The sequence below is a fragment of the Pelmatolapia mariae genome, linkage group LG7 (genome assembly GCF_036321145.2).
Source record: "Pelmatolapia mariae isolate MD_Pm_ZW linkage group LG7, Pm_UMD_F_2, whole genome shotgun sequence".
NCBI lineage: Eukaryota > Metazoa > Chordata > Actinopteri > Cichliformes > Cichlidae > Pelmatolapia > Pelmatolapia mariae.
Genome location: NC_086233.1, coordinates 29,189,654 through 29,215,927, shown reverse-complemented (window position 1 = coordinate 29,215,927; position 26,274 = coordinate 29,189,654). Strand labels below are relative to the sequence as shown.

The window sequence follows — 26,274 nt, the reverse complement described above, 5'->3', positions numbered from 1 at the left end:
AAATGAACCCACTGCTTGATTAATCCAACAGCATGATTTTTCTTCATTACCTAAAAAGGAGAGCCCAGTTTTTGATGGTGATCTACTTCAGTACCTGTCATGGTCTGGGTGTGTTTGTGTGCCAGTGTTTTGTTTTTTTTCTTTTTTTCTTTCATTGAGCCGGCAGTTTCCCTCTGGGAGGATCCACAGTGTCCCTGCTAATTGCTCTCACCTGTGGGTAATAAAGGTGTCGAATTATAAGGCCAGCGCTCTCAACTTCGCTTTGCCAGATTCGCAGCTAACCACAGTTAATGCAGGCCACTGTTGTGTTTTGTAAACGTCATAGTAAATTACCTTGCCCTTGTACCTGCATGCCTCAACATCAGGAGTTTTGGATTTCTTACCACTCATCCGGATCACTCTCCCCTCCACGCTGCTGATCCACCTGCGACAAGGAAGCAGTTTACAGGAACTTTCAGAGCCAATATCTGCCAGCATTCTTCTGGAACCATACCTGAACTTGGTTACTCTTGTTTCAGTGACTCTGACCCTTGCCCAGGACCCTCCATCCAGTCTGACTCTCCCTTTGGCCCCCAAATCGCAGAACTGCAGTTTCATTAATTGAAATCTCACTTACTGTTTGCTTAGCTCAGATTGATTGCATAAGTGCTCCATAGTTTTGGCTTTGTTCACGGCACAAGTGTAAACTCGCTGCTTAGTTCACAGTTGAATAGCCTTGTTGCATTCACTTGTTTTCTAAATAAACTTTGTCACTTAAACGTTCCCTGTGCTCCATCTGCATCCTGCATTGGAGTCCTTTTCTCTCGGGTCGGCTACGACTGTGACGCAGACTTTTATTAAATGATTTGAACACAACATTGAAAGCAGAAATAAAACCCTAGAGGTTTTCTTTATTATTTAGAACAATACACAAAAGGACAACCAAGAGAACCTGTGAGGAGTTGCCTACACATGACTTCAGAAGCAGGATTCAGAAAGTCTTTGTTACAGCAGCATTTTGGCAACATCATTAGCTGTTTCTCGTATACGAGGAAGACCAACTGGTCAAAAGTTACCAGTACTTTTTATGCAAAAATGCTGATAAACTCAATTTATTTGAGTTGTCTTAATTTAGAAAATACTAAGTAAGCCGGAAGTTTTGCTTCTCACTGCGGAAGGATGAAAGATGTGTTTTGAAAATGCCAGGTCACTACCGTCCTTCTCCCTCGCGGATCAGTTCGCATGTTCATAGTGCCAGCATTTGTTATGGAATATGTTGATCAAACCTGGAGAAGCGTCAGCTCAAGATGTTATCATCGGGTGAGAAAGCCGAGAAAGACAAAGCTGATTCTGATGCGTCGGGTCCGCTCTGTGTTACGTCTTTGTGTGGAATCCGTGTGCCTGCTCTCATTTGCTGTTTGGTGGTTGTGGAAATAGTTTTGTGAGCTTTAAGGCACCGAAAGCGCTTTACAATGATTATACTTTACATTATTCATTTACGCTCACATTCACACACTGGTGGAGGCAAGCTACGGTTGTAGCCACAGCTGCTCTGGGGCAGACTGACAGAAGCGAGGCTGCCATATCCCTCCTTACACTGTATATAGTGCAGTCTGCAAGTTTTCTAACAGCAAAATTTGTTTTGTGCCCAAATCATTTTGCACATCATTAGAATGAAAGTTATTGGCCATGTTTGCATAGCCCTTTTTAAAATGATGCTTTCATGACATTATTGTGTGTTGAGAAAATATATTTTACTGTTATTTTATCATTGCATCAGAATCATATGTAATAAGCATTACATTAAAGCATTTATTGAAGCTATTGACATTACATTAAAGTTTGGATGACAGTGACTGTTATAACCTCATGTTAATCTTCTATTTACAGGTGTTAGTATAATCATATAATCTTTCATTGCAGGTGTAACCATGATCATCTTTATACATATTGCCCCCTGGTGCTTATTATGGAGTTGTGCTCAAGTCAGTAAGGGTTAAAAGCTACAGTCAGCGGGATGTCTGACTGATCTATTGAGGGAAGTGGCTCAGAGCGTAGAAGGCCGCACACGCTTACAAAACACATATACCATGTTATGCATCATTATCCTTTATTCATTTATATTCTTTTATTAAGCTTTGAGTAGTGGCATTTGATTAGAACATTTATTCAACATATTAGCTGTATGGTTTCAGTTAGGTTATTCCACATATGAAGAGTTGGCCTCTGTCCTTACAGACAGCGTGAATGCTGAGGTCGAGGCACACACGCACACACACAAGCAGTAGTTAAACTCATGTGAAGGGGAGAGTTCAAATATTTAGAAAACAGTTTGCAAGGCCTTGTAGCTGTTTGATTGTGCTTGCAGGAGAGACTGTTTGTTCCAGGGGATAAGCAGAGTTAGAAGATTACTGGGAAGGATTTGGCCTCGGGAAGAGGAAGATGTTCTTTTAATGTGTTAAAAGTTGTCAACATTGATTGTATTGTACCTACTTTACGCATGAGGGGACGTTCTAATACCCTGAGGTTCATAAAAACTATTGTTGTGTGGTTTTCGGTGAGAGATCGATGCTGTCGGCGCGCCGTATTCATCTCCCACATGTGTGCATTAAAATCATCGTTTTGACTTGACCCGGCCGGACCAGTGTTGTTATTTTGGTTTTCCTCTTGTATCCATCCCCAATATTTTGAACTCGTAACAGTGTTGGTTGGTGGTCAGGGCTATCCAGACTGACAATTGGGACATTGAATGTCAACTCTCCAGTGGGGAGGGAGCCTGAGATTGTCTAAATTTGAGTCTGTTCTATACCAAATGCAGAAAAAAATATTTTAAGAAAGCAATTAAGTTCATGTTCCAAAAAATATGATTGTTTGCTTGCAGGACAACAGGAGAGATGGGTCCTCCGTCACAGATGGTGTGGTCAGTGAAGATGGTCGCCTGCAGGTTCAAGCTCATTGCATCTTCAACCCACATCCACTGCCACTCTACTTAAGGGAAGTTAAAGACTAGAGCAGGGCGATATGGCCAAAAATATTTATCACCATATATATTTGAAAATTTGCGATAACGATATAACTGACGATATAATTGATGCGAGACAAAATACAACTCCACAACTAGCGCAAAAAGAAAAAACCCCATCCATTTATTTTCACTTAAACAAGCAGCTGTTTTTTTTATGCATTAAAGCTATATCAAAATTTAACAGTGCAAATGCAAATTCCTTGCTGAAAGTTTAACCCAAATGCATTTCCAGTAGAAATGGGCTGACATATCCTGAGCATAACCATTTATAATATCCACTGAAGTTAAAAAGAGGTGCTTTGCAACATTAAACTGCAGTGTGCCAAATAAAAAAGCCAAATATGTATTTTTCGGACCATAAGGTGCACGGGATTATAAGGCACATTAAGCGAAACAAAGCAGTCAGATAAATCAAACTTTATTCAACTCATTCTTCTTGCTTCCTCCACTTCTGTACCATTGATTCATTAATGCTGTATTCTATCACAGCTGCTCTATTCCCATGTTGTTGCTGTATATTAATGACTAACCTCGTATTGTGGATGGATTATCTCAGTTGTTCTCCTGACTGAAGTTTGGTCCGTTTACAGCATCTTGCCATGTGATTGCATTTGTCCCTAACCACCACGAACCCTCACGTTAACCTTTATCGAGTGGAAAAGTATTTTATCTTGATTATATAAGTAATGTAGGAGCCATATGAGTTGCTCTTTTTTGACTAAGTGGGTTGGTTTAAATGGACTCACTGTATTGGTGCACAGGTGTGGGGCGTGCCTCATGGGTGTGGTAGATGATAAATGTGGTTGCACTCACCTGTTCACTGCACCTGATGTTGGTGAGCAGAAAGGTAGGGTGAGCATGAGGCAAAACTTTCTGTTGATCGCAGCTTGAGCGCAGCTTGAATGACTTTGATAGATTTTGACTGTAACTTGATGTTTTTTGTATAGTTGTGCACTAATTGATGCCATAGGCCAAGTTGTTATTTGGCATACTAATTGGTAGTGATGGGTAGATGAGGCCTCGTGAAGCGTTTCAGCACATTCCCCAAACTGTGTGGACACAGTTTTGCTGTTTTGCTCCATACTGACACCTGCTGGACCTTAAATATCATTGTAGGCAACTTACTTGAGACTCACAACAATTCACAACAATTCAATGACCTAGTCATACTTATACACTGTAAGGTATTGTACTTTCTATGGAATCATTTTATATCTTTTATGTTGCAAATATTGTAGACATCACCAGTGTGTGAATGGGTGGATGACTGGATGTGTAAAGCGCTTTGGGGTCCTTAGGGACTAGTAAAGTGCTATACAAATACAGGCCATTTACATCTTTAAAATATAGTGTGAATCACATTAAATGAAAATTAAGATGAAAGTATTGTGAATGTAATATTACCCATTCGACTCAGTTTATTATAAATTTCTATTCAGAAATATAAGTTTATCCAATCTTTTTGCATTTAGTCTATTGTGGGTTTTTTTTGTTTTTGTTTGTTTGTTTGTTTGTTTTTTACACCTTTTCCCCAGCTTTGGAAAACTCACAGGCACAGATGAAGCTGGGGTACACAAAAGCTGTAAAGTCAGGTGGAAAAGGTTCTGATAAGATGTCTTCCTATTCCCCCAGTACGTTAAAGGATCCTCTGATCTTGGAATTTTTCTCTCTGACACTCTCCACAATACTAAGGGGTTGGCAGTCCTTTATAATAAAATTCAGGACTGCTTGGTCCAGAACAGTCTTCCTAGATGCTTGATTTGAAAAATAAAACGCATACTAATAAAAAAAAAAATGATGATAAAGCTGTTCAGTGTCAGTATAGGCCGACCTGTGTTCATTCTCAGTGTGTTTGTCTCCTCATTTTCATGTTTGGCTCTGTAATGCCTCTGTAACACTGAGGATTTGCTTTTGTTTGTAAGAAAGCTCTGCAGAACAGATGCAACATTTATCCTGCATAAAATGAAATAAATAATTTACACTTCAAGTCAAATTGCTGTTTTTCCTATTCTGGTAGATTACACTGAAACAAACAGTTACCTTTTTTGCAGTTAAAAGATCAAAATGATCCCACACAGCAGAAACGTTTTTCTTTCGGGCTCCATTTTGTTATGGAGAGATGTGTATTTTTTTTTCTTTGCCAGAGTAATTTTGTGGGGGGTTTTTTGGTGGCGACTCATTCCGTTGGCAGATACGGATGCGGTACCTGTTAAACAGAGTTCTGGGAACAAATGAGCCTGTACAGAGTACTCAAAATAAATAAGTTGTCCAAATTTAGTCATTTTTAGCTAAGCTTTACTCAACTTTTTTTTTAGTTCTGGGAACCAATTAGATTTTACAGTACACTTATACTTGTTTGCTATACCATAAAACAATAAAAGAAGGTACAACCTCTTCTCGTGACCGCAGGATGTGAGTGTGTATGCCAGAACACTCTGGAAGGCACACAGAGTCTTTACAGACTGCTAAGGATCAAACCTCTATCAACATGCAATTGATTATAAAACTCTAAGCATATATGAGTAAATATTTCTTTTTTTTTTCTTTTTTTTTTTTTTTTTTTTTTTTAAACCTGTCCCGTTTGGTTCTTTTGCCATCAGAATTGTTGTCTAAAAGCGAAGAAAGATGCCCAACGGATTTACTTTACCAAATGGACCATCCCAGCCTTGCCGTAATGGTCCATTTGATTTACCTTTTATTGTTTATTTTATTTTATTTTATTATTATTTTTTTTTTACTTGCTAGATACGGGACAGGGGAAAAGAAAAGGGAGAAAGAAAGAGGGGGGAAAAAAACAAAACAAAACAAAACAAAAAAAAAAACAGCGGAGAAGAGGGACGGGGATAAAGGGCAAAAAACAAAAACCAACAAAATAAGCAGACAAAAAATACATATATCGATCACCTGGATCACCTGTTGAGAAAGAAAAAAGAAAACAAGCAGAAGAAAACGAGAGTAATAGAATAAACAACATCACAATGATATATGGGAATATAACACTAAATATTTAATATTAAACATTATTGTGCAGCACGTAAGATCGACAGCGCACAGTGTGCTTTGAGGTAGGAGCCGTGTAGTTTGTGTGTGTGATCACCTGTGTGTACACCTGTGAGCATGAGCGCGCTTGTATTTAAAAGGTTCCTTAATGTAATGATCTGCTAGAGGGTGTGGGGGGCCACAGTCCCATCCTCCAGGGCATGAAGCAGGTATGGAGGAGATCAAAACTCCAGACATCCAGAGGCCCCCAGAACACAAGAGACCAAGGAAGACCAACATGAGTAAATATTTCTAAGCATAAATGACAATCCAATAATATAAACCTGACACAAAGTGGCAAAGAAAAGCTTTTTATTTATATTTTTAATCTCAAGAAGCAACAGTGAAATCACACAGGAGAAAGATCTGTATGTAAAACGTGGGGAGAGTATTAGTTTCCTAGCAGCTGTGCTGGCTTGTCACACGTGTTATTCATTGTGATGGTTCATTGAAAGAGCACCAGTGTGACGGTACCATAGACTTCAACCAAACTAAGGCACACGATGCAAAAGGCGATAAAGACATGACTCAATAGCTTTGTAATCACTGCTGTCAGCTGAGCTTTGTTTGATGGTGGTTCAGGTAAACAGCAGAAGAAGAGGAGAAAAGATAGTCCTCGTTCCACCACAGAGCAAAAAAAGAAGAGGAAGATAATGACGAGGTGATGATGAGGTTTCTCTCTGTGCTCGTAGTTTCCTCCTCAGGCTGCACACAGCTGAAATCTTCTGTTTCCTGTGCACTCTTAAAGTACTGGTTTTCTCCTCAGGGGTTTTAAGGTAATAAGTCACCTGCTGTCACGCTCTCATGGATTGGTTAATGTTAGCAGTAACTTTGTGTTTTTCATGCTCTCATGTCTGAACCCATCATGTGCAGGTGATCTACACCGTGCTGAGACACAACAGTACTGATGTGCAGTGGTAGATCCTCTTGCAGCACGCCATCCACCTGGATGATGTGGCCAAGAAGGAGAACGACTCCACCCACCAATTCGTCCACAGCTTCCCGTTGTCAGAGCCAGCCGGCTGGCTCAGCAGATACATCTACATCCCGACTGTAGGTGGTTGTGTGTGTGTCACAGAGTAGTACTAGGAGTGCCTCCTGAACCTCTGGTTTTACTGCCTCCTCTCCGTCGTCCTCACTCTGTTCAGCGTGGCTGTGGTTTGGTCCAAGTGCACCTTCTTCACCTTCTTCAGCACGTGGCCCGTCCTCTCGCTGATTGTCATCCGGTTGGCTGAGAGGCTACAACTACCAGTACATCGAGGTGAGCCTGAGAGGGCAGACGCTAGTTTACACACAAACCGTCAGACACAGAGCTTCATATTTCTATACAGCCTCTAAAAGTGTTTAAAGCTGCTGTGTGATGGAGTGCTGCACAGCTGAGTCTTTGTTGTGTTACAATGAAGGAAACGTGACATGTGACGTTTGTTTCAGTGCTTCGTTGTTGAAACACGATCTCACTTCATTCAGACCGCTGAGCTCCTCTTGTTCAGCTCACTGCCTCGTAATGCTTGCTCTCTCCACCAGATGGCATGCTTCATCACAATCTTCTTCCTTTGCACCTGGTATTGACTTAGAGTTTTATTGTCATTGTGTAGTTTCTTGCACAGCGAAACTGGGTAGCTGGACCACAAGGTGAAAAAGTAAAGAAGGGAAAACAATATACAATGAGGGGGAAACAAATAAATAAATAAAAAGCAATATATATGTATCCATATATGTGTGAGTGAACTATATACATGGTGTGTGCGTAGGAAACATTGAAACATTGTGTGGTTGTATACAAGGGCAGTTATATAATATAATAAATAAAATAAGGGTGGAGGGGCCATGGTCATTTAGGGTGGGGGTGGTGATTCCAATGAGACCAAAATATTGCACATGAGCCAAAAATATTGCACAGAGCATGGAAAGAGTGAGATATTGCACATAAGACATTGCACATAATCTTCTTGCCAGCTGATGTGCAACCAGCGTACCACACGGGGATGGCGTGTGGTACGCTGACCTCTTCCTTTGTTTCCTTGGTGTTTAGGGTAGAGATGGCACGATACCACTTTTTTATGTCCGATACCGATATCATAAATTTGGATATCGGCCGATACCCATATGAATCCGATATTGTGTGTTTCTTAATCAATAAAACTGTTTTTTAATATCTCGCTGCATTTTGTATAAGTTCATACTCAAGTTTAAATAAACAACAACACTAAAGCTATTCTGCATTATACCTGTGTGTGGGGAAAAAAATACACTGCACCCAAAATATTTCATAGTTCAGCAACACTGATCAATCTAATAAACTTAAACCTACTCCATCCTCCCTATTCTGGTAGAGTACTTAGCATAAATATTAAGCAACCTAACTAATAGGGTTGCAAACTCCCAGCAAAAAAAAAAAAAAAGAAAAAATAGGGAACCACCCTCCACCTCATGATGCTTAATCGATGTAATCAACTTTAATTTGATGCAGGATGAAAACAAAATGCACAGAAACAAATAATTTTTCAAGAATAATTAAATAGCTTAAACATCTTTCTTCAACAGAATTGCAGGATTCACAGATGGTACTTTCCCAAAGGAAAAAGTACTATAGCTTACTAGGGTATATTAGACTTAACAGTTACTATATACAGTAATGGACTTCTACACATTTTACATCAGATTAAAACTTTGGGTGTAAGATTCAGATAATTATTTATTAAAAGCTAGACATTTTAAATGAGAATAAGAAAGAAAGGTATGTCTTTGTGCCCCCCTTTTCCCTGTTCATGCCCTATCGGCCCCCCTGGCTAAACTTTGCTAGATCCGCCCCTGCACAGTTACCAGCCGTCAGCTGCGTAGAAAACGATCCTGGTCTAGAAAGTAATATTAAATATATTCTAACAACAGCTTATCAAGCTTAAACGTGCTGCTGTTGTTCAGCCGCTGGTTTTACTCTTTCTGGCGCAAAGTGAGCCAAAAACAAAGAAGAGAGACGGACTCGTGACAGAAAAGCCGATCAGCTGATCATTAAGCAGTTTCACGATTGAAGTAGCAGCAGGAGAGCGAGAGGCAGTCGCTCCATATATCGGTTGTTAAGCTTAACATGGGAACGCTTTACAAACATTCAGAGATGAACTTACACACTTGCTCTACTTCTCTCCGAGATAACTTCGGCGGAGATGAAATGGTCTGGGTCTAGGTTTAAAAGGTTGTCTATACAAATGTCTGGGATGATGGTATTGAAGGCCGAGCTGAATTCAATAAAGAGCATCCTTACTGATTTCCCAGGATACTCCAGGTGATGCAGAGGAGAGTGAAGGGCGGTGCAAATTGCATCCTCTGTGGACTTTTTTGCCTTGTAGGGTGGGAGGCAGTCCTTTATGTGCCTTAGGAGCAGCTTCTCGAAGCACTGTGCAATCACTGGAGTCAGTGCGATGGGTCTGTAGTCGCTGAGGCTACTGATGGTGGTGGACTTGGGGACTATTGTTGCAGATTTCAGAGAGTGAGGGACAGTGGCATGTGACAGGGAGAGATTGAATAGTCTGGTGAACATGGGAGCCAGCTGGTCGGCGCAGGCTTTGAGCAATCTACCAGGTATTCCGTCAGGGCCAGCTGCTTTCCTCTGATATTCTGCTCTGAACACATTGCCGACCTCATGTTCTTGGAGGCTAAATGTGTGGGGACTGTGCTCAGAGGAGGCTGTGGGCAGGGCGTCGTGCATGGTGGGGTTGACTGCAGTTTTCTCGAAGCGGGCAAAGAAGTGCTTATGTTCCTCTGCTAATGAGATGTCCATATTATCTATATTTGTCCCACTGCCTTTGTAATTGGTGATGTGTTTCAGGCCTTCCCATACCTTTCTGGAGTTGTTATCACAGAGGTGGTCTGATAGATTGTTTGAATAGTCCAGCTTTGCTGCTCTGATGCCTTATTTAAGGTCTGCTCTTGCTCTGCTGTACATGTCCTGGTCCCCAGATTTGTGTGCCTTTAACAATGCCTGAACCTTACTCGTCATCCAGGGTTTACGTTTGGGGTAGAGCAGGACAGGCTTTTCCGTGGAGACAGTGTCCATGCAGTGCTTGATGTAACCTGCGGTTGTGTGAGTCTCTAGTTCATCATGTTAAAAGACACTCCACTCTGTGAGGGTACTTGAAAGGGTTCTGAAAGCGTGAGGAAACACATCCCTGTAAACCAAGAGAAGACACAAGTACACGTGTTTCTTTCGGGAATGTTCCTCCTCATATACAGGGCGAACATTTGTACTGTTTCAAAAGACCTTAAAGTCTCCTCTTATTTTTCTTAAAGCACACAAACTACAGAGTTGTGCAGTGAGTCAACGTGTTATTAAACAACATATCATGTGACCCAGATGTTGACCCGGAGATAATGGAGGAGTCAACTTGATGGAGGTTTTGTGACTTTGTGGTGTTTTCCTCCTGCAGGCTGTCCTGTCGTCTCACTCCTCCCCTGTTTGATCCACATGGACTCGGCCATCTCCCACCACAACAAGCTGCAGACTGCTCACACCTCTGTAAATACCCACACTGTGTAACACACCTGCTGTTACACCTTTTTGGTGCAACCCTTTAAATTTGGGGTACCCCTTTGGCCTCTCCCCTTTTCTACAATTCCCTGTAGGAGAGGAACTGGAGCGGGCAAGTTAATTACTTGGAGGTCTTTCATTCTTTTTACCTTTCATCGCAGGAACACAATGCAGGAACACAGCGGTTACATATACAGTAGTGTGCCAAAGGTTTAGGCAGGTATGCAACAACGCTGTAAACATAGAATGCGTTCAGAAAAATAAATAAGTAAATAAAATTATATATATACTATATATATATATAGCGCCTTTCTAGACAGAGTCATAAAGTGCTGCACATAAGATAACCAGTCATAAAAAGGTAAAACAGACAATATCAAACAGACAATTTAAAACAGGCAAAATTAACCAAAAGCAGTTTTTTTTAAAAACAACTACTCCATCCACAATTCTTAAGGTTTGGGGGAGAGAGTTCCACAGTCTAGGGACGTAGGGCTGTAGCAGATCAGAGATGTAGGCTGGTGCCAACATCTCTGATCTAAAAGTCAAGACCAGGATCTTAAAATGGCCTCTGAATTCAACAGGAAGCCAGTGTAGCTGAGATAGCAACGGTGTCACATGTGAATACAGATTTTGTCAAAACCCTAGCGGCAGCGTTTTGCACAACCTGCAGACGATCCAGAGAACCTTTGCTTAGATACATCAACAGTGAGTTACAGTAGTCCAAGCGTGAGGAAATAAATGCATGTATAGCAATCTCCAGTTCAATTCATTCCATTCAATTCAGTTCATGAATGATTAATGATTGTTTATTAACCCCAAATGTATTCTACAGCAGGACAACGACCCCAAACACACAGCCAAAGTCATTAGGAACTATCTTCAGTGTAAAGAAGAACAAGAAGTACTGGAAGTGATGGTACGGCCCCCACAGAGCTCTGATCTTAACATCATCGAATGTGTCTGGGATTACATGAAGAGACAGAAGGGGTTGAGGAAGCCTGTATCCACAGAAAATCTGTGGTTAGTTCTCCAAGATCTTTGGAACAACCGACCAGCTGAGTTCCTTCAAAATGCGACGTGATTTAGATTTCTCTTTTGTTCATTCACTGCATTTTGTTGATTGATGAAAGCTTTGCACAGTACTGTATGTAATTATGTTTGTGATTCTGTGTCGTAATCAATGTTCTCTTCAGTTTAAGGACCCGCTGCCTTAATCTTCTGGGCTTCCAGCAGTTTATGGAAGACAGTGAAATGACCTCTGACCTGATGGACGAGGGAAAGGAGCTGAACCGCCAGGGTGAGACTGTCGCCACCATCTGAATTCTGTTTAACAAGACAGTTATAATAAAATATAATATTTGTACAGTTATAGGAAGAGGCGGAGGGTAAATACCTCTTTGTTTCTTCTGTTTAGATTTCAGAGAAAACTAATCAGTGTATGATATAACAATAGAAGTCACTCACACACATCAAAGTCCTTTTACACATCTTATTCTATTAACATAAAATATATATTTTCATTGTGTATTAAGTGCACAGACTGCAGTTTACAGCAGGTTTCCTCACATATACTATATGATTCCAAAATAAGAAAGTCATCTGCTGGGAGAAGAAACAACAGTGAAACGGGAAGTACAAAGAAGCTGCTCATCACTGGATATTCTGCTTAAGATTGAAGATTGAACATCTGCCTCCCAGCAGGTCAGTAAAACCGAGACAGCTCTTCAGAATCGGCGACAACATCTCCAGCACCATCAGACTGAGAACAGGAGCTCCTCGAGGCTGTGTTCTCACCCCGCTGTTGTTCGCTGTCCTGACACTGCACTGCTCTACACAGCTCCAACCACATCATCAGGTTCGCTCATCAGCAACGACGACGAGTCGGCGTACAGAGATGAGTTTGAGCAGCTGGCGTTCTGGTGCAGCGAGACCACCAACACCACCTCCATCACCAAAATAGCCTAGCAGCGCCTCCACTTCCTGAGACGCCTGAAGCGGGCCAGCCTTCCTCTTCCCATCCTCACCGTGTTCTACAGGAGCACCATAGAGAGTGTTCTGACCAGCTGCATCTCCGTGTGGTTCGGCAATCTCATCCAGCTACAACGGATTGTTAAAGCAGCTGCCAAGATCACTGGAACATCTCTCTCCCTCACACGCACTCTTTTCTCTCCTCCCGTCTGGCCGACGCTATCGCAGCATTGGGGCCCAATCCTCCAGGCTGCGAAGTAGCTTTTTCCCACAAGCCATCAGACTCTTGAACTCACTACCGGCTCTCCCACTCCCCCCCACCACCCACACCCACACAAACCGTTACCTAACTCTATTGCACTCCACATACCACTGCCTTTGTAATGCAGATGCTGCTCTATGGACAATCCTTACACTCAAGAACTCTGCTCATGTTTACAAGCTGCTACGCTGGTCACTTTAAATCACTTCAAGGTCACTTTAAATCATTCAAATTGTAAATTGTTATTAATACATTTACCTCCAAGTCTTAAAGTGTATATTTATTTTTTCATTCTTCTTATATTATTATTTCTTTGGGGGGGGGGGATTGCACTGAATGTAACTGGAGCCTCATCATCTCATCTCTAGATACTGTACTGTATATAGCGGAGATGACAATAAAGCGTACATTGGCTTGACTTTGATGTGACAGACTGCAGGCCTGAGCTTCTAAACAGATCAAATCCTCAATTTACTGCCTGTCATGCCGGCAGTAGAGACAGTCTGAGCACATGAATGTGAATCACTTTAAACGCAGGTTTTATGAAGGTCTTGCTAATATATTTCATTTCTAGTGTTTAATGTTGTAGATTTATTTATCTGTCTGTCACGATGGGAGCTGTTAGGATCAACTGATTCAGTCACTGATAAACCTGAAGTCCTTCAGTCATGTAGGAGGTCAGAGCTTCATGTTTATGGGATTCATGTGCAGTTTAATTGCATCTGTATTTATGTCATTTAAAGTTGATTGGCAGGTGATTGTGTGTGAAACCATGTAATCACTGTAAGTTCATCAACACCTTCACCATGTTTAAATAAGATAAGATAACATGACCTTTAGTAGTCCCACACGTGGGAAATTTGTTTTGTCACAGCAGGAAGTGGACAGTGCAAAAGTTCTGAAGCAATAATTAGACTACAATAAGAATAAATACAGTACACAACTGTACAGAATAGAATAAAATCAAATACTATATACAGTAGAATAAAATATACAATAGGATAAAAATAGAATAAAATGTTGTACACAACTGAGTAAAAATACAACGATGCCAGAAAGGAGTATTGCACTTAGTGTTATTGCACATGTGTGGGTGTGTGTGTTTGATCAGTTAAAGTCTTTGTTGTGGAGTCTGACAGCAGTGGGTTGGAAAGACATGCGAAATCTCTACAGAGTTTCATCTGTGTGCTGTTAGATTTCTATTTGTTTTTGTTTACATTAAAATAAACTGGAAATATGAAGCAGATCCCCGATGAACCCCAGGAGTCATTGTGGGCTTGTACTGATTGCTAAACCAAGCTGCACAAGATTGGACTGAAGTAAAGCAAAGGCTGCCTTGAATGTAGGAAAATGATATGAAACCATGACAGTGAGCTTTGGAGGATTTCTTCAGTCACGTTTTTATGAAGCATTTGTTTATAGCATTAAAATGAAGTGAGCTAAAACTGTAAAAACACAGAACTGGTCCTTTAAATGTGTTTAGCAGTAAGTGTTGTGGTGCTGGCAGAAGTGATCTTCAGTCAGAAAGGTTGATGGTCAGGATGAACCTGGACAATTCTCTGTTTATATGTGTCATATCTTTTGTATGATATGGGATAATTATTGATAGAGACAGACGTAGCCTTGTACTTACATTTCTTGCCGCCTGTCAACACTGCATCTCCTGCCGTTACAAACGGCTCTTCTGTGTTTGTGTCTCATCGTTCTAGTGATGAATATTTATCGTCCACCATGAACTCAGCCTATTGTTCTGGTTCTGGTTTTGGAGAGTAGACTGTGTGTTGATCTGAGTCCTGTGAATTATTCCCAAGACAAATTAAAAATGTCCTCTGGTGCCGTGTTGTTGCACAATAAATATGATCGAGGTGTCAGAAACGGTCTGGCCCTGGTTATTGTCTCAGATATGGTGCACGTCTTATCCTTTCTGCTTCTGTGGGTTTCCTTCTTTTACTTCTTGTTATTTTCCTAAAATGTTTTTCATTGTGACAAAAATATCTGCTGGAGTTTATGGTGCACTAAAACCTTTATGAAACAGTTGCACTCACCGTTAAAAGGCCAGCCAGAAAAGCAGTGTAATGCAAAGTTATTTAAGGGCTAGATTTATTGCAATGGGTGTGTTACGTTCCCCTAAAAGGGTCCAGGCGATGAAGGGGAAGTAACAAAATGTGTCTGGGTCAGAAAAAGGAGACAGAGGCAAAATGGTTAAATTAAAGAGTTTTATTAAAGTTTCTATCGATACTAACTGAAAGAGACGGACAAGCCGCTATCACCATTTAAAGAAACAAAACAAAACTCAAACGTTGGTCAATTAAACTGAGAAGTAAGCCAGAGAAGGATAAATTGCCAAACACACTACTCCCCACCAAGTAGGAGCAGAGCACACGCAGCTTACTAGCTGCAACCACCAATAGGCACAAAAAGCACCAGCAGCTCACTAGCTGCAACCATTCACATGGCACTCTGGCCCAGAGCTCACCTTTCCCTGGGCTTAAATACCTTTAATTACTGATGTGAGTTAGCTGTGTAAAAGAGAAAGGTGGCACCTCAGGCAGAAGAGATTGTAGGACACGCCCACACAGGCACCTTCAGGAGGAGGCCCTGCTAGGGCCGTAGCAGGATGAGTTTAACTGACTTACGCGCAGAAGAAAAGTTCTTTAGGAGCCCAGATGGTGTGAATGATGAGACCATAGACAGCAATTTTTTTGTTAAGGAAAACCAGAAATATACTGAATAAATGGGGCAAAGGGGAAGTGGAACAAAATAATAAATACTGTCTTGTGTCTGTATCGTCCTGTTCTGTCTAGTGTTGCACTGTCTTGTCTTGGGTTTTTTTTTTTTTACAATTTTTGCATATTGCACTTTATGTAATCCTGTCTTGATTGTCTGTTATATGTCATATGTAGCACCAGCCTCGGAGGAACATTGTCTCGTTTCACTCTGTACTGTAGCACTGTACATGGTTGAAATGACAATAAAAGCCAATTGACTTGACCATCTCAACTTTTTCCTTTTATTGGCTTCTTCTTTGCCGCTCTACCCGGAAGCGCAGCAGCCTGGAGACCACTCTTCAGTGTGGATGTTGTGACTGGTGTTTGGTGGAAAACATAAAGTAAAGCTGTTAGTTTAAGACCTGTGGGACTCTTATGTACTCCCGGGTCATTCCATCTCAGTCCATCAAACATTTCCTTCAAGACTGTGATCACCAGTCTGTCTTGAATTAATTCCAGGGAAAGATGCACTAATTACTAGGAAATGTGCAGAAATGCCAGGACCTTATTTTCATTAGTTTTCTCCAATTTCAAGTGTTTTTTATCGTTGTATTAATATTCGATTATTTAGAAAACTGTCATAAGGGAGGAACGGACTCAGGCATAGAGCAGCTGAATTCAGAATAAAAGTCCCAAGTTTATTAACAACAACACTAGATGAAACTATATACAGTGCACAGGGCTGGGATTTCCAGGGATGCAAGGGAAACGGTTCCAAAACACACCACACGTCCGCTCCTCACTCTCCACTTTCACAATCCTCTTCACCACTCACGCTCTCCTTTGCTCCACACCTCACTGCCAGACTCAGGAGAACAGATCAGGAAACAGAAATGGGTCCAGGAATCTATATACAAGAAAACGTAGTTACAACAGACTAGTACTAGTAACAGGGCTGTACTGACGAGTGCTACTCAGCAAACCAGCGAAAAAAATTCTTCTTCTTCTTCTTCTTGTGCTTCTTCTTCTACATTTTAATGGCGGTTGCAAACAACTTTTAGTTGCATTATCGCCACCTTCTGGACTGGAGTGTGGGTCGGAGAGGTTTCTCCGCCTCCGTTTATCTCAGATAAACACCTGTCGTTCTTAAAAATCCAAACACTACCCTATAGATTACATCCCCTGTACTCCTTCGAAATATGTCAGATAACTGAATGTTGTTTTACAGTTTTTTTTCTTCTTTACTTTAATAAATTCAACTAATCCAGGTTTACTGTGTGGCTTGGCACACACACACACACACACACACACACACACACACACACACACACACACACACACACACACACACACACACACACACATTGTCTGTAGGACCTTTACTTCATCCTAAGTCACTGAAAAATTAGTTATAGCAGGCTGATGTTCATGTGATGTTCTGGCCAGTCTGAAATAATTTACTTAGCAGTAAATGAGACAGTGGCCAAAATGTAAAACTGTTCATTTAAATAAATAAACAAAGCAGTAGGAGATTTTTTAATTTTTATTTTCTTTATTTTCATTTGCTTTTAACTACATTTTCTCTTTTTCCATAGTTTTTTTAGTGCTCCCCATCAAGTGAACCCCTCACCTGAAGTTTTTCACTTCAAGCCAATTAATTTCAATCCAATTGGATTGAAATTATCAACCCCAACAATCAAATGATCCCCTATGAGCAAGCACTAGGCAACTGTGGAAAGGAAAAACTCCCTTTTAACAGGAAGAAACCCATGACAGAACCAGGCTCAGGGAGGGGCAGCCATCTGCCATGACTGGTTGGGAGATGAGGGGCCAAATAAAACATAAAGGAGAGCACAGTATAGTTACCACAGGTTGGTATGGTCAGTAGAACGTGGTTGGAAAACATCATTACTGTTCTTTAAAATGTAACTGGCGCACATCGACAATTGCAGTAGGGCTTGAGTAGATAATGAGCACAATTCCACAAATAACAGCTGGGACATTCACTTCAGTTGAACATCTTTGAGTAGGCCCAGTAAACTGCAGGAACAACAAGACCCACTGTGGCAAGCCCTAAACCTACTTTAGGTAGATGTTTAGCACCACGATGCCCCGAATCACTAGTCTGAACCTCTTCATGAGTGTCAGGAACTGGTTTTGCAACAGGAGTCTCAAGTGCCTCCGATTCAGGAGCAAGATTCTCCAGCTGCAGAGGTTCACCAGCAATCTGACATTCCTCTCTAACATTGTTCACGTCAACCAATACATTTTCGTTTTGCTTCATACTGACCAGCTCTTTAAGATCTTGGACCATCTGTCTTCTCATTTCTAAATCCTTATAAAGCTCATCTATCTGTTTCTGCTTGTCCACAATTGTCTTGCTCTGTTTTTCTATTATTTCATTATTTTGAATTATTAAACCCTGTGCTTCTCCCATTTGGCACTCAAGAGTTTCTAAATCTTTCCTGAGATCTGCATTCTCTTGACTGAGATCTGTGTTTTCTTTAATTTGTCCATCTCGCTCACTTTCAACTATGGAAAGCTCAGCAGTAATGCTGCTGTTCTGCTCCAGTAGAAGATCTTGGTTTTCCCGAAGCTCATACAGATGCATCTGAATGGTTTTAATCTCTGCCCTGGTCTGTTTTTCTATTACTTCATTATTTTTAATTAGTAAACACAGAGCTTCTCCCACTTGCCACTCGGGATTTTCCAAACCTGTCCTGAGATTTGTGTTCTCTTTCTGTTGTTCATTTCTCTCGCTTTCGGCCTGGGACAACTCAGCAGCAATGTTACTGTTCTGCTCAAGGAGAAACACTTGGTTTTTCTGAAGCTCATGGAGCATCATCTCAATGGTTTCAAACCCTGCCTGCATTCTCTGTCTTTGTGACTCCTCTCGATTCTCTCTGTTAGAAGGTGAATTATTTAATCTTTCCTGTGACATTTCTTTAAAAACTTTACACAAAGTGTCGAAAGAAAAAAAAGAATTCTTTAAATGTAAAAGTATTCCCTTTCTCAAAGAATACTAGTTTGCAAGAACAAATCGCTGTTTCTGAAAATGCTCCAAGTGAAACTGTGTTTAGGAAGGTGAAAGTGGGGTATTTAAGCATTTCTGTGGCGGCGACAGTGACGTCAGCGCTTTGATCTTCTTTGATCTTCTCATACAAAAGCGCTGACGTCACTGTCGCTGGAACCCATCAAAGTGGAGCGTTTGCATTCCGCGCATGCTCAGATCATGCGTATTGAAATGAACGGGAGTGTGTTTGGGTTTCAATTGTTTACCTCTGTTTTAGCCATTGCTTAGGCTTCGGTTCTTTGTTGTGCAAGAAAAACAACACCACCGCAACTATAAAAGTGTATTTTTAATTTTTATATTTGTTAAGCTTGAACAGCGAACGTTTCCTTTGTTTGTTTTTCCACTGAGCGTCAAGAGCAGACCGATGTTATTTGGTGCGTAAACAAAAACTCCAGTCAGTTTAGACCCATGGAGTCGGCTTTAGGTCTGAGCTTTAATTATGTTTACATTTTGATTTCTAAAAGACAATATACTAGTTATATAAGAAAAAAAGTGCTAAGTTTGATGAAAATAAGTTGTATTCCAAAACTGACGGATCATTTAAAGTATGAGAAACCCGTAATGAGGTTTTGAGCTGAATCTTTGCGTTGTGGGGCAGATTTTTGCAGTTTTTGCTGGTTTTTTGAACATGTTGTTTGAGGAATTGGTTGACTTTAATTTCTGTATAGAGTGCAGCAGAGATGAAATGTTTTGTTCAGAAAATATTGTTCTCAAATTAACAACTTTTTGTTTTGTTCTCTTACACATTTTCACTAAAGGTGCAGTGCTAACATTTATGCTATAAAAGAACTACACCAGAGTAATAAGACTTGAACTTCACTGTAAGAGCCAAAGGGAATGTTTAGGTTTTCTTTATTTGTTATGGTGGCACTTTAGATTTTCCCCGCACCTCAGATAATTGCATCCTGGGGTCGCACGTTATTTACCTGACGTTCTCAACACGGAGGTTGGGGGAGTGGTTTGGTTGCAAACTTTTCTGCTGACCGTCATTTTAGCACGTCAGTTAATACATTTGTACATTTGTTTTGAATCAAAGCGCAAAGTTTGTTGTTTTGTTTTAAAATAAATACGCAAACACAAATGGGACTAAGTGGCTCATTGGAGACACGTCACACATCCACATTTGCGGATGGAAGTCCCAACATTCAAATGTGTTTTATCGCATGCATCAGAACAATGAAGAGGATTTGTGGATATACGTTTTGGAGTCACGAAGCTTTCAGATAGTCGGACGCTGTTCTCAAAGGAGTTATTGGAAACGTCACCGCCACAGTGACACGAAAAAGATTGACGCAACATACACATCAGAAGCGGTAGGACACGCAGATTCACTCGGTGTATTATTGAATGTTTTGAACACAGTTTGTGTCACCGCTTGTCCATTGGGTACATTGGTTTGCGTTGTGTGCTTGCATGTGCTTGATTTGGCAAGCTGGAGGAAGCTGGTCTGATTTTGACAGCTTGTGACGCTGTGGATACTGCGCATTGTTTGCACGTAAGAAAAGCATTGGATATGATCGATCTTTCAAGCTGTGGAATATAATATTGTGTTTGCTGCATGTGAGAAAGTGACAATTAGTGAAACATAAGAAGCCACATGAACTGGAAGAAAAAAAAGATCTGCAAAACTGACGGGTAAATCACGTGCTTATAAAATGGAAACCACAGAAAGAGCGAAAACCTCAGGTTAATATCACGCGTTAACCCTTGAATTTTGTTAAAGAACTACGGTTGCCCTGAGAGGCCAAACGGCCCGCAACTTAAGAAAACACAGAAACCACCCGCAATAAGAAAAACGCCGCAAAAACGCAAAACGCAACTGAAATGGGGGGAAAAAAATTCCAAAAGCACAAGGGAAGTGTTTCTGGGGAGACAATAACCCGACGGAGCAGTTGCAGGAACCAAAATATGCCAAGAATTGCGCTGGGAGACATTTAAAAGAAGTGGAGGATCTATCGGTTTTGTGAGGGGGAAAAAAGATGAGAGGTAAGTGGGTTAGCCTAAAAATCCGTCATCAGTATTATATGAATCTTGATAAAACACATCTACCATGTTTTGGATTCCTGCAACTGGTCTGTTGGGTTATTGCTTTTGGAAACCGTAAAGAAAGAAAGGGTCACCGTAAAGAACTGATTAAAAAAAAGAAAGAAGCAAAAGCTGTGCAGTTCAAATTGGAAAAACTGAATGATTTGTATCAAAATGCTGAAGCAGTTCATGATGCATTCATTTTACTGATTCCGGAAGATGAACAAGACACTCATGTTGACTGGTTGGGACGCATCACAAAATGTAATAATGATTTTGTTTGACAGCGGGAGCAACTGGAGCTGGAAACAAATATAGCTGCCACGGTTTCAAAAATGAAAGTACTTGGAGACTCAAAAGGATCCAGCATTAAAAGTAAACTTACCAAAATATGTGATGGTATGGAGTCTTATTTTGAAAAGGGACAAAAGGTAACTAATACATTGAATACTAGTCCTGATGATCCTGTACATGAAAAGCAACATGTGCATATCTTTAAGGAGCATAATGTTGCAGATTGACACGCTCTTAACTGGAGGCAAAGTTCCAAATTAACCACAGACTTTTTCTGAAGATCCCTTGACATAGCAGTCAAACATTAGAAATTCACATGAAAATAAAAGTGTGTGTGTGGTAAGACTTGACTGAAGTGGCCAAAGAAGTGCAGGAGAAAAATGCTGTCCAGTGTAGCAAGTGATTTATTCACCATTTAAATCAACGGATTTAAGGTCAAACTGCACACAGCTAAACTGACCTGTTTTGTTTTTTTATTCCTGAACACCTGCGTTCATCTGCTTAAATAGTCAATTCACCCTGGACTATTCCATTAGGGTAGGTAAGGCAAACATATTCTCCGACCTATACTGCTACTCTTCCTAGCAATAAAACTCTACGGTATACTCTAGACATCTTACAACAAATCCTGTTTCTCTACTAACACTCTAAAATCAGCTTTATTAAATTACAGGGATTCTCCCCCTTCTTCTCCTGGTCTCTTCCTGTGACCTCAGATTAACCAGGAAGCTATAAATGCAGGAAGTAAAACAATATTTCCTCCTTTTGTTCCTAGAACACAGGTAGGTGAGTTCAAACAAAACCAATTAACAGTTAAAATAAATACATGTTAACTTAACAAACTTGTAGGAATTGATTTAAACCAAGATGTTATGTTACATAATCTGTAAAAAAGCAAAACATAAACAAACCCGGGATAGTAGATGTTTGCCTATTGCAGACTACATATGAAATATGGTTAAATCAAAACAAGAATGTTAACTAAGAATATGGACAAGTGGTGTTCTTACCCACTTTGTCACAATGTTCTCAAGTTTCTAGTCATGAAGAAGAATGTTACATCTTATCTGTCACAAGTAAGCAAAATGAACCCACTGCTTGATTAATCCAACAGCATGATTTTTCTTCATTACCTAAAAAGGAGAGCCCAGTTTTTGATGGTGATCTACTTCAGTACCTGTCATGGTCTGGGTGTGTTTGTGTGCCAGTGTTTTGTTTTTTTTCTTTTTTTCTTTCATTGAGCCGGCAGTTTCCCTCTGGGAGGATCCACAGTGTCCCTGCTAATTGCTCTCACCTGTGGGTAATAAAGCTGTCGAATTATAAGGCCAGCGCTCTCAACTTCGCTTTGCCAGATTCGCAGCTAACCACAGTTAATGCAGGCCACTGTTGTGTTTTGTAAACGTCATAGTAAATTACCTTGCCCTTGTACCTGCATGCCTCAACATCAGGAGTTTTGGATTTCTTACCACTCATCCGGATCACTCTCCCCTCCACGCTGCTGATCCACCTGCGACAAGGAAGCAGTTTACAGGAACTTTCAGAGCCAATATCTGCCAGCATTCTTCTGGAACCATACCTGAACTTGGTTACTCTTGTTTCAGTGACTCTGACCCTTGCCCAGGACCCTCCATCCAGTCTGACTCTCCCTTTGGCCCCCAAATCGCAGAACTGCAGTTTCATTAATTGAAATCTCACTTACTGTTTGCTTAGCTCAGATTGATTGCATAAGTGCTCCATAGTTTTGGCTTTGTTCACGGCACAAGTGTAAACTCGCTGCTTAGTTCACAGTTGAATAGCCTTGTTGCATTCACTTGTTTTCTAAATAAACTTTGTCACTTAAACGTTCCCTGTGCTCCATCTGCATCCTGCATTGGAGTCCTTTTCTCTCGGGTCGGCTACGACTGTGACGCAGACTTTTATTAAATGATTTGAACACAACATTGAAAGCAGAAATAAAACCCTAGAGGTTTTCTTTATTATTTAGAACAATACACAAAAGGACAACCAAGAGAACCTGTGAGGAGTTGCCTACACATGACTTCAGAAGCAGGATTCAGAAAGTCTTTGTTACAGCAGCATTTTGGCAGCATCATTGGCTGTTTCTCGTATACGAGGAAGACCAACTGGTCAAAAGTTACCAGTACTTTTTATGCAAAAATGCTGATAAACTCAATTTATTTGAGTTGTCTTAATTTAGAAAATACTAAGTAAGCCGGAAGTTTTGCTTCTCACTGCGGAAGGATGAAAGATGTGTTTTGAAAATGCCAGGTCACTACCGTCCTTCTCCCTCGCGGATCAGTCCGCATGTTCATAGTGCCAGCATTTGTTATGGAATATGTTGATCAAACCTGGAGAAGCGTCAGCTCAAGATGTTATCATCGGGTGAGAAAGCCAAGAAAGACAAAGCTGATTCTGATGCGTCGGGTCCGCTCTGTGTTACATCTTTGTGTGGAATCCGTGTGCCTGCTCTCATTTGCTGTTTGGTGGTTGTGGAAATAGTTTTGTGAGCTTTAAGGCACCGAAAGCGCTTTACAATGCCATTATTCATTTACGCTCACATTCACACACTGGTGGAGGCAAGCTACGGTTGTAGCCACAGCTGCTCTGGGGCAGACTGACAGAAGCGAGGCTGCCATATCCCTCTGGCCAACACCAGTAGGCGGTAGGGTAAAGTGTCTTGCCCAAGGACACAACGACCAGGACAGAGGCCGGGGATCGAACCGGCGACCTTCCGGTTACAGGTGCCCTTCCCAACCCCCTGAGCCACGGTTGCCCGTGATTGCACAGCCATTAAGGATGAAATCAGTTTCTGAAAAATGTTCTGTTTTTTTCTCCCTCTGCTTGCTTCTTACTGTCTTTGAGGCTCGGGACCAGCACTCCTGTTGTTGGACAAAAAGAAATCAACTCAGTGTTTTGGTTTTCCAATATATTAGCAACTGTCAGTGAGATTTATATTAATCAGGCTGAACTTTAATCATACTTTAGATCAGCCTGTTTTACTTATTGTTTAATTTTGCTATGGTTTGGGAAAGTTGTTTCTTTACTGATCTTTTCCTGTCTTCTGTTATTAGACTTGAGATATGACTGCACTATGCTGTTGCTGTGACTCCAGTTAATTCTACAAGACATGCTGTGTAAGTAAACAAACAACAACAGTTTGGTCTGCATTTCTTGAAAGATCACATCCCCCAAACTTAGTTTAGAGGGTTTACACTGTATATAGTGAAGTCTGCAAGTTTTCTAACAGCAAAATTTGTTTTGTGCCCAAATCATTTTGCACATCATTAGAATGAAAGTTATTGGCCATGTTTGCATAGCCCTTTTTAAAATGATGCTTTCATGACATTATTGTGTGTTGAGAAAATATATTTTACTGTTATTTTATCATTGCATCAGAATCATATGTAATAAGCATTACATTAAAGCATTTATTGAAGCTATTGACATTACATTAAAGTTTGGATGACAGTGACTGTTATAACCTCATGTTAATCTTCTATTTACAGGTGTTAGTATAATCATATAATCTTTCATTGCAGGTGTAACCATGATCATCTTTATACATATTGCCCCCTGGTGCTTATTATGGAGTTGTGCTCAAGTCAGTAAGGGTTAAAAGCTACAGTCAGCGGGATGTCTGACTGATCTATTGAGGGAAGTGGCTCAGAGCGTAGAAGGCCGCACACGCTTACAAAACACATATACCATGTTATGCATCATTATCCTTTATTCATTTATATTCTTTTATTAAGCTTTGAGTAGTGGCATTTGATTAGAACATTTATTCAACATATTACCTGTATGGTTTCAGTTAGGTTATTCCACATATGAAGAGTTGGCCTCTGTCCTTACAGACAGAGTGAATGCTGAGGTCGAGGCACACACGCACACACAAGCAGTAGTTAAACTCATGTGAAGGGGAGAGTTCAAATATTTAGAAAACAGTTTGCAAGGCCTTGTAGCTGTTTGATTGTGCTTGCAGGAGAGACTGTTTGTTCCAGGGGATAAGCAGAGTTAGAAGATTACTAGGAAGGATCTGGCCTCGGGAAGAGGAAGATGTTCTTTTAATTAGAGATGGCACGATACCACTTTTTTATGTCCGATACCGATATCATAAATTTGGATATCTGCCGATACCGATATTAATCCGATATAGTGTGTTTTTTAATCAATAAAACTGTTTTTTTAATATCTTGCTGCATTTTGTATAAGTTCATACTCAAGTTTAAATAAACAACAACACTAAAGCTATTCTGTTATACCTGTATGTAAAAAATACACTGCACCCAAAATATTTCATAGTTCAGCAATACTGATCAATCTAATAAACTTAAACCTACTCCATCCTTCCTATTCTGGTATTTTAAAGAGTACTTAGCAGAAATATTAAGCAACCTAACTAATAGGGTTGCAAACTCCCAGCAAAAAAAAAAAAAGGGAACCACCCCCCACCTCATGATGCTTAATCAACGTAATCAACTTTAATTTGATGCAGTGTGAAAAAAAAATGCACAGAAATAAATTATTTTTCAAGAATAATTAAATAGATTAAACATCTTTCTTCTACAGAATTGCAGACTGCACAGATGGTATCTTCCCAAAGGAAAAAGTACTATAGCTTACTAGGGTATATTAGACTTAACAGTTACTATATACAGTAAGGGACTTCTTTACATTTTACATCAGATTAAAACTTTGGGTGTAAGATTCAGATAATTATTTATTAAAAGCTAGACATTTTAAATGAGAATAAGAAAGAAAAGTATGTCTTTGTGCCCCCTTTTCCCTGTTAATGCCCTATCGGCCCCCCTGGCTAAACTTTGCTAGATCCGCCCCTGCACAGTTACCAGCCGTCAGCTACGTACAAAGGATCCTGGTCTAGAAAGTAATATTAAATAAATTCTAACGACAGCTTATCAAGGTTAAACGTGCTGCTGTTGTTCAGCCGCTGGTTTCCTCTTTCTGGTGCAAAGTGAGCCAAAAACAAAGAAGAGAGACGGACTCGCGACAGAAAAGCCGATCAGCTGATCATTAAGCAGTTTCATGAAGTAGCGGCAGGAGAGGGAGGGAGAGAGAGGCAGTCGCTCCATATATCGGTTGTTAAGCTTAACGTAGGTACGCTTTACAAACATTCAGAGATGAACTTACACACTTGCTTTACTTCTCTCTGGGATAACTTCCTCGGAGATGAAATGCTGGTTTGCTAGCGAGGCTACAAATACACACAGCCGCTCTATCACGTGAGCACACTGCTCCGACATGCTACGGTTATGAGCCGAGTTACGCCGTGTCGCAAGTTTTGTGAGGTGCTTTTTTGATATTTAATGGATCGGATTACATTTTTTATTTCTCACCGATATCCGATCCAGCAATTTA

At 40.6% G+C, this 26,274-nt stretch overlaps 1 protein-coding gene across 7 annotated transcripts; it reads left to right on the top strand.

Annotated features, from left to right (window-relative positions):
* The first annotated feature begins 10,300 nt into the window (after nucleotides 1–10,300).
* Nucleotides 10,301–24,023, top strand: LOC134632153 (G-protein coupled receptor-associated protein LMBRD2B-like). Of its 7 annotated transcripts, XM_063480788.1 has the most exons (5): nucleotides 10,301–10,553; nucleotides 11,401–11,645; nucleotides 11,762–11,865; nucleotides 12,160–12,269; nucleotides 12,406–13,057. In XM_063480788.1, the coding sequence occupies exons 1-4, from the start codon at nucleotides 10,503–10,505 to the stop codon at nucleotides 12,249–12,251; spliced, it is 492 nt and encodes a 163-aa protein (XP_063336858.1). In that variant the 5' UTR covers nucleotides 10,301–10,502; the 3' UTR covers nucleotides 12,252–12,269; nucleotides 12,406–13,057. The 7 variants fall into 7 exon arrangements, 6 of the variants coding, with proteins under 6 accessions (XP_063336858.1, XP_063336860.1, XP_063336859.1 ...); XR_010573734.1 differs by having other exon boundaries at nucleotides 11,401–11,588; nucleotides 12,164–13,057; XM_063480790.1 differs by lacking the exons at nucleotides 12,160–12,269; nucleotides 12,406–13,057 and adding an exon at nucleotides 23,970–24,023.
* The last annotated feature ends 2,251 nt before the right edge of the window (nucleotides 24,024–26,274 follow it).

Coding starts and splice junctions, on each gene's coding strand:
- LOC134632153 (XM_063480788.1), top strand. CDS start 10,503: ATGGACTCGGCCATCTCCCACCACAACAAGCTGCAGACTGCTCACACC. Junction 11,646..11,761: donor GAGTTCCTTCAAAATGCGAC/GTGATTTAGATT, acceptor TGTTCTCTTCAG/TTTAAGGACCCGCTGCCTTA. Junction 11,866..12,159: donor AAAGGAGCTGAACCGCCAGG/GTGAGACTGTCG, acceptor TTCCAAAATAAG/AAAGTCATCTGCTGGGAGAA.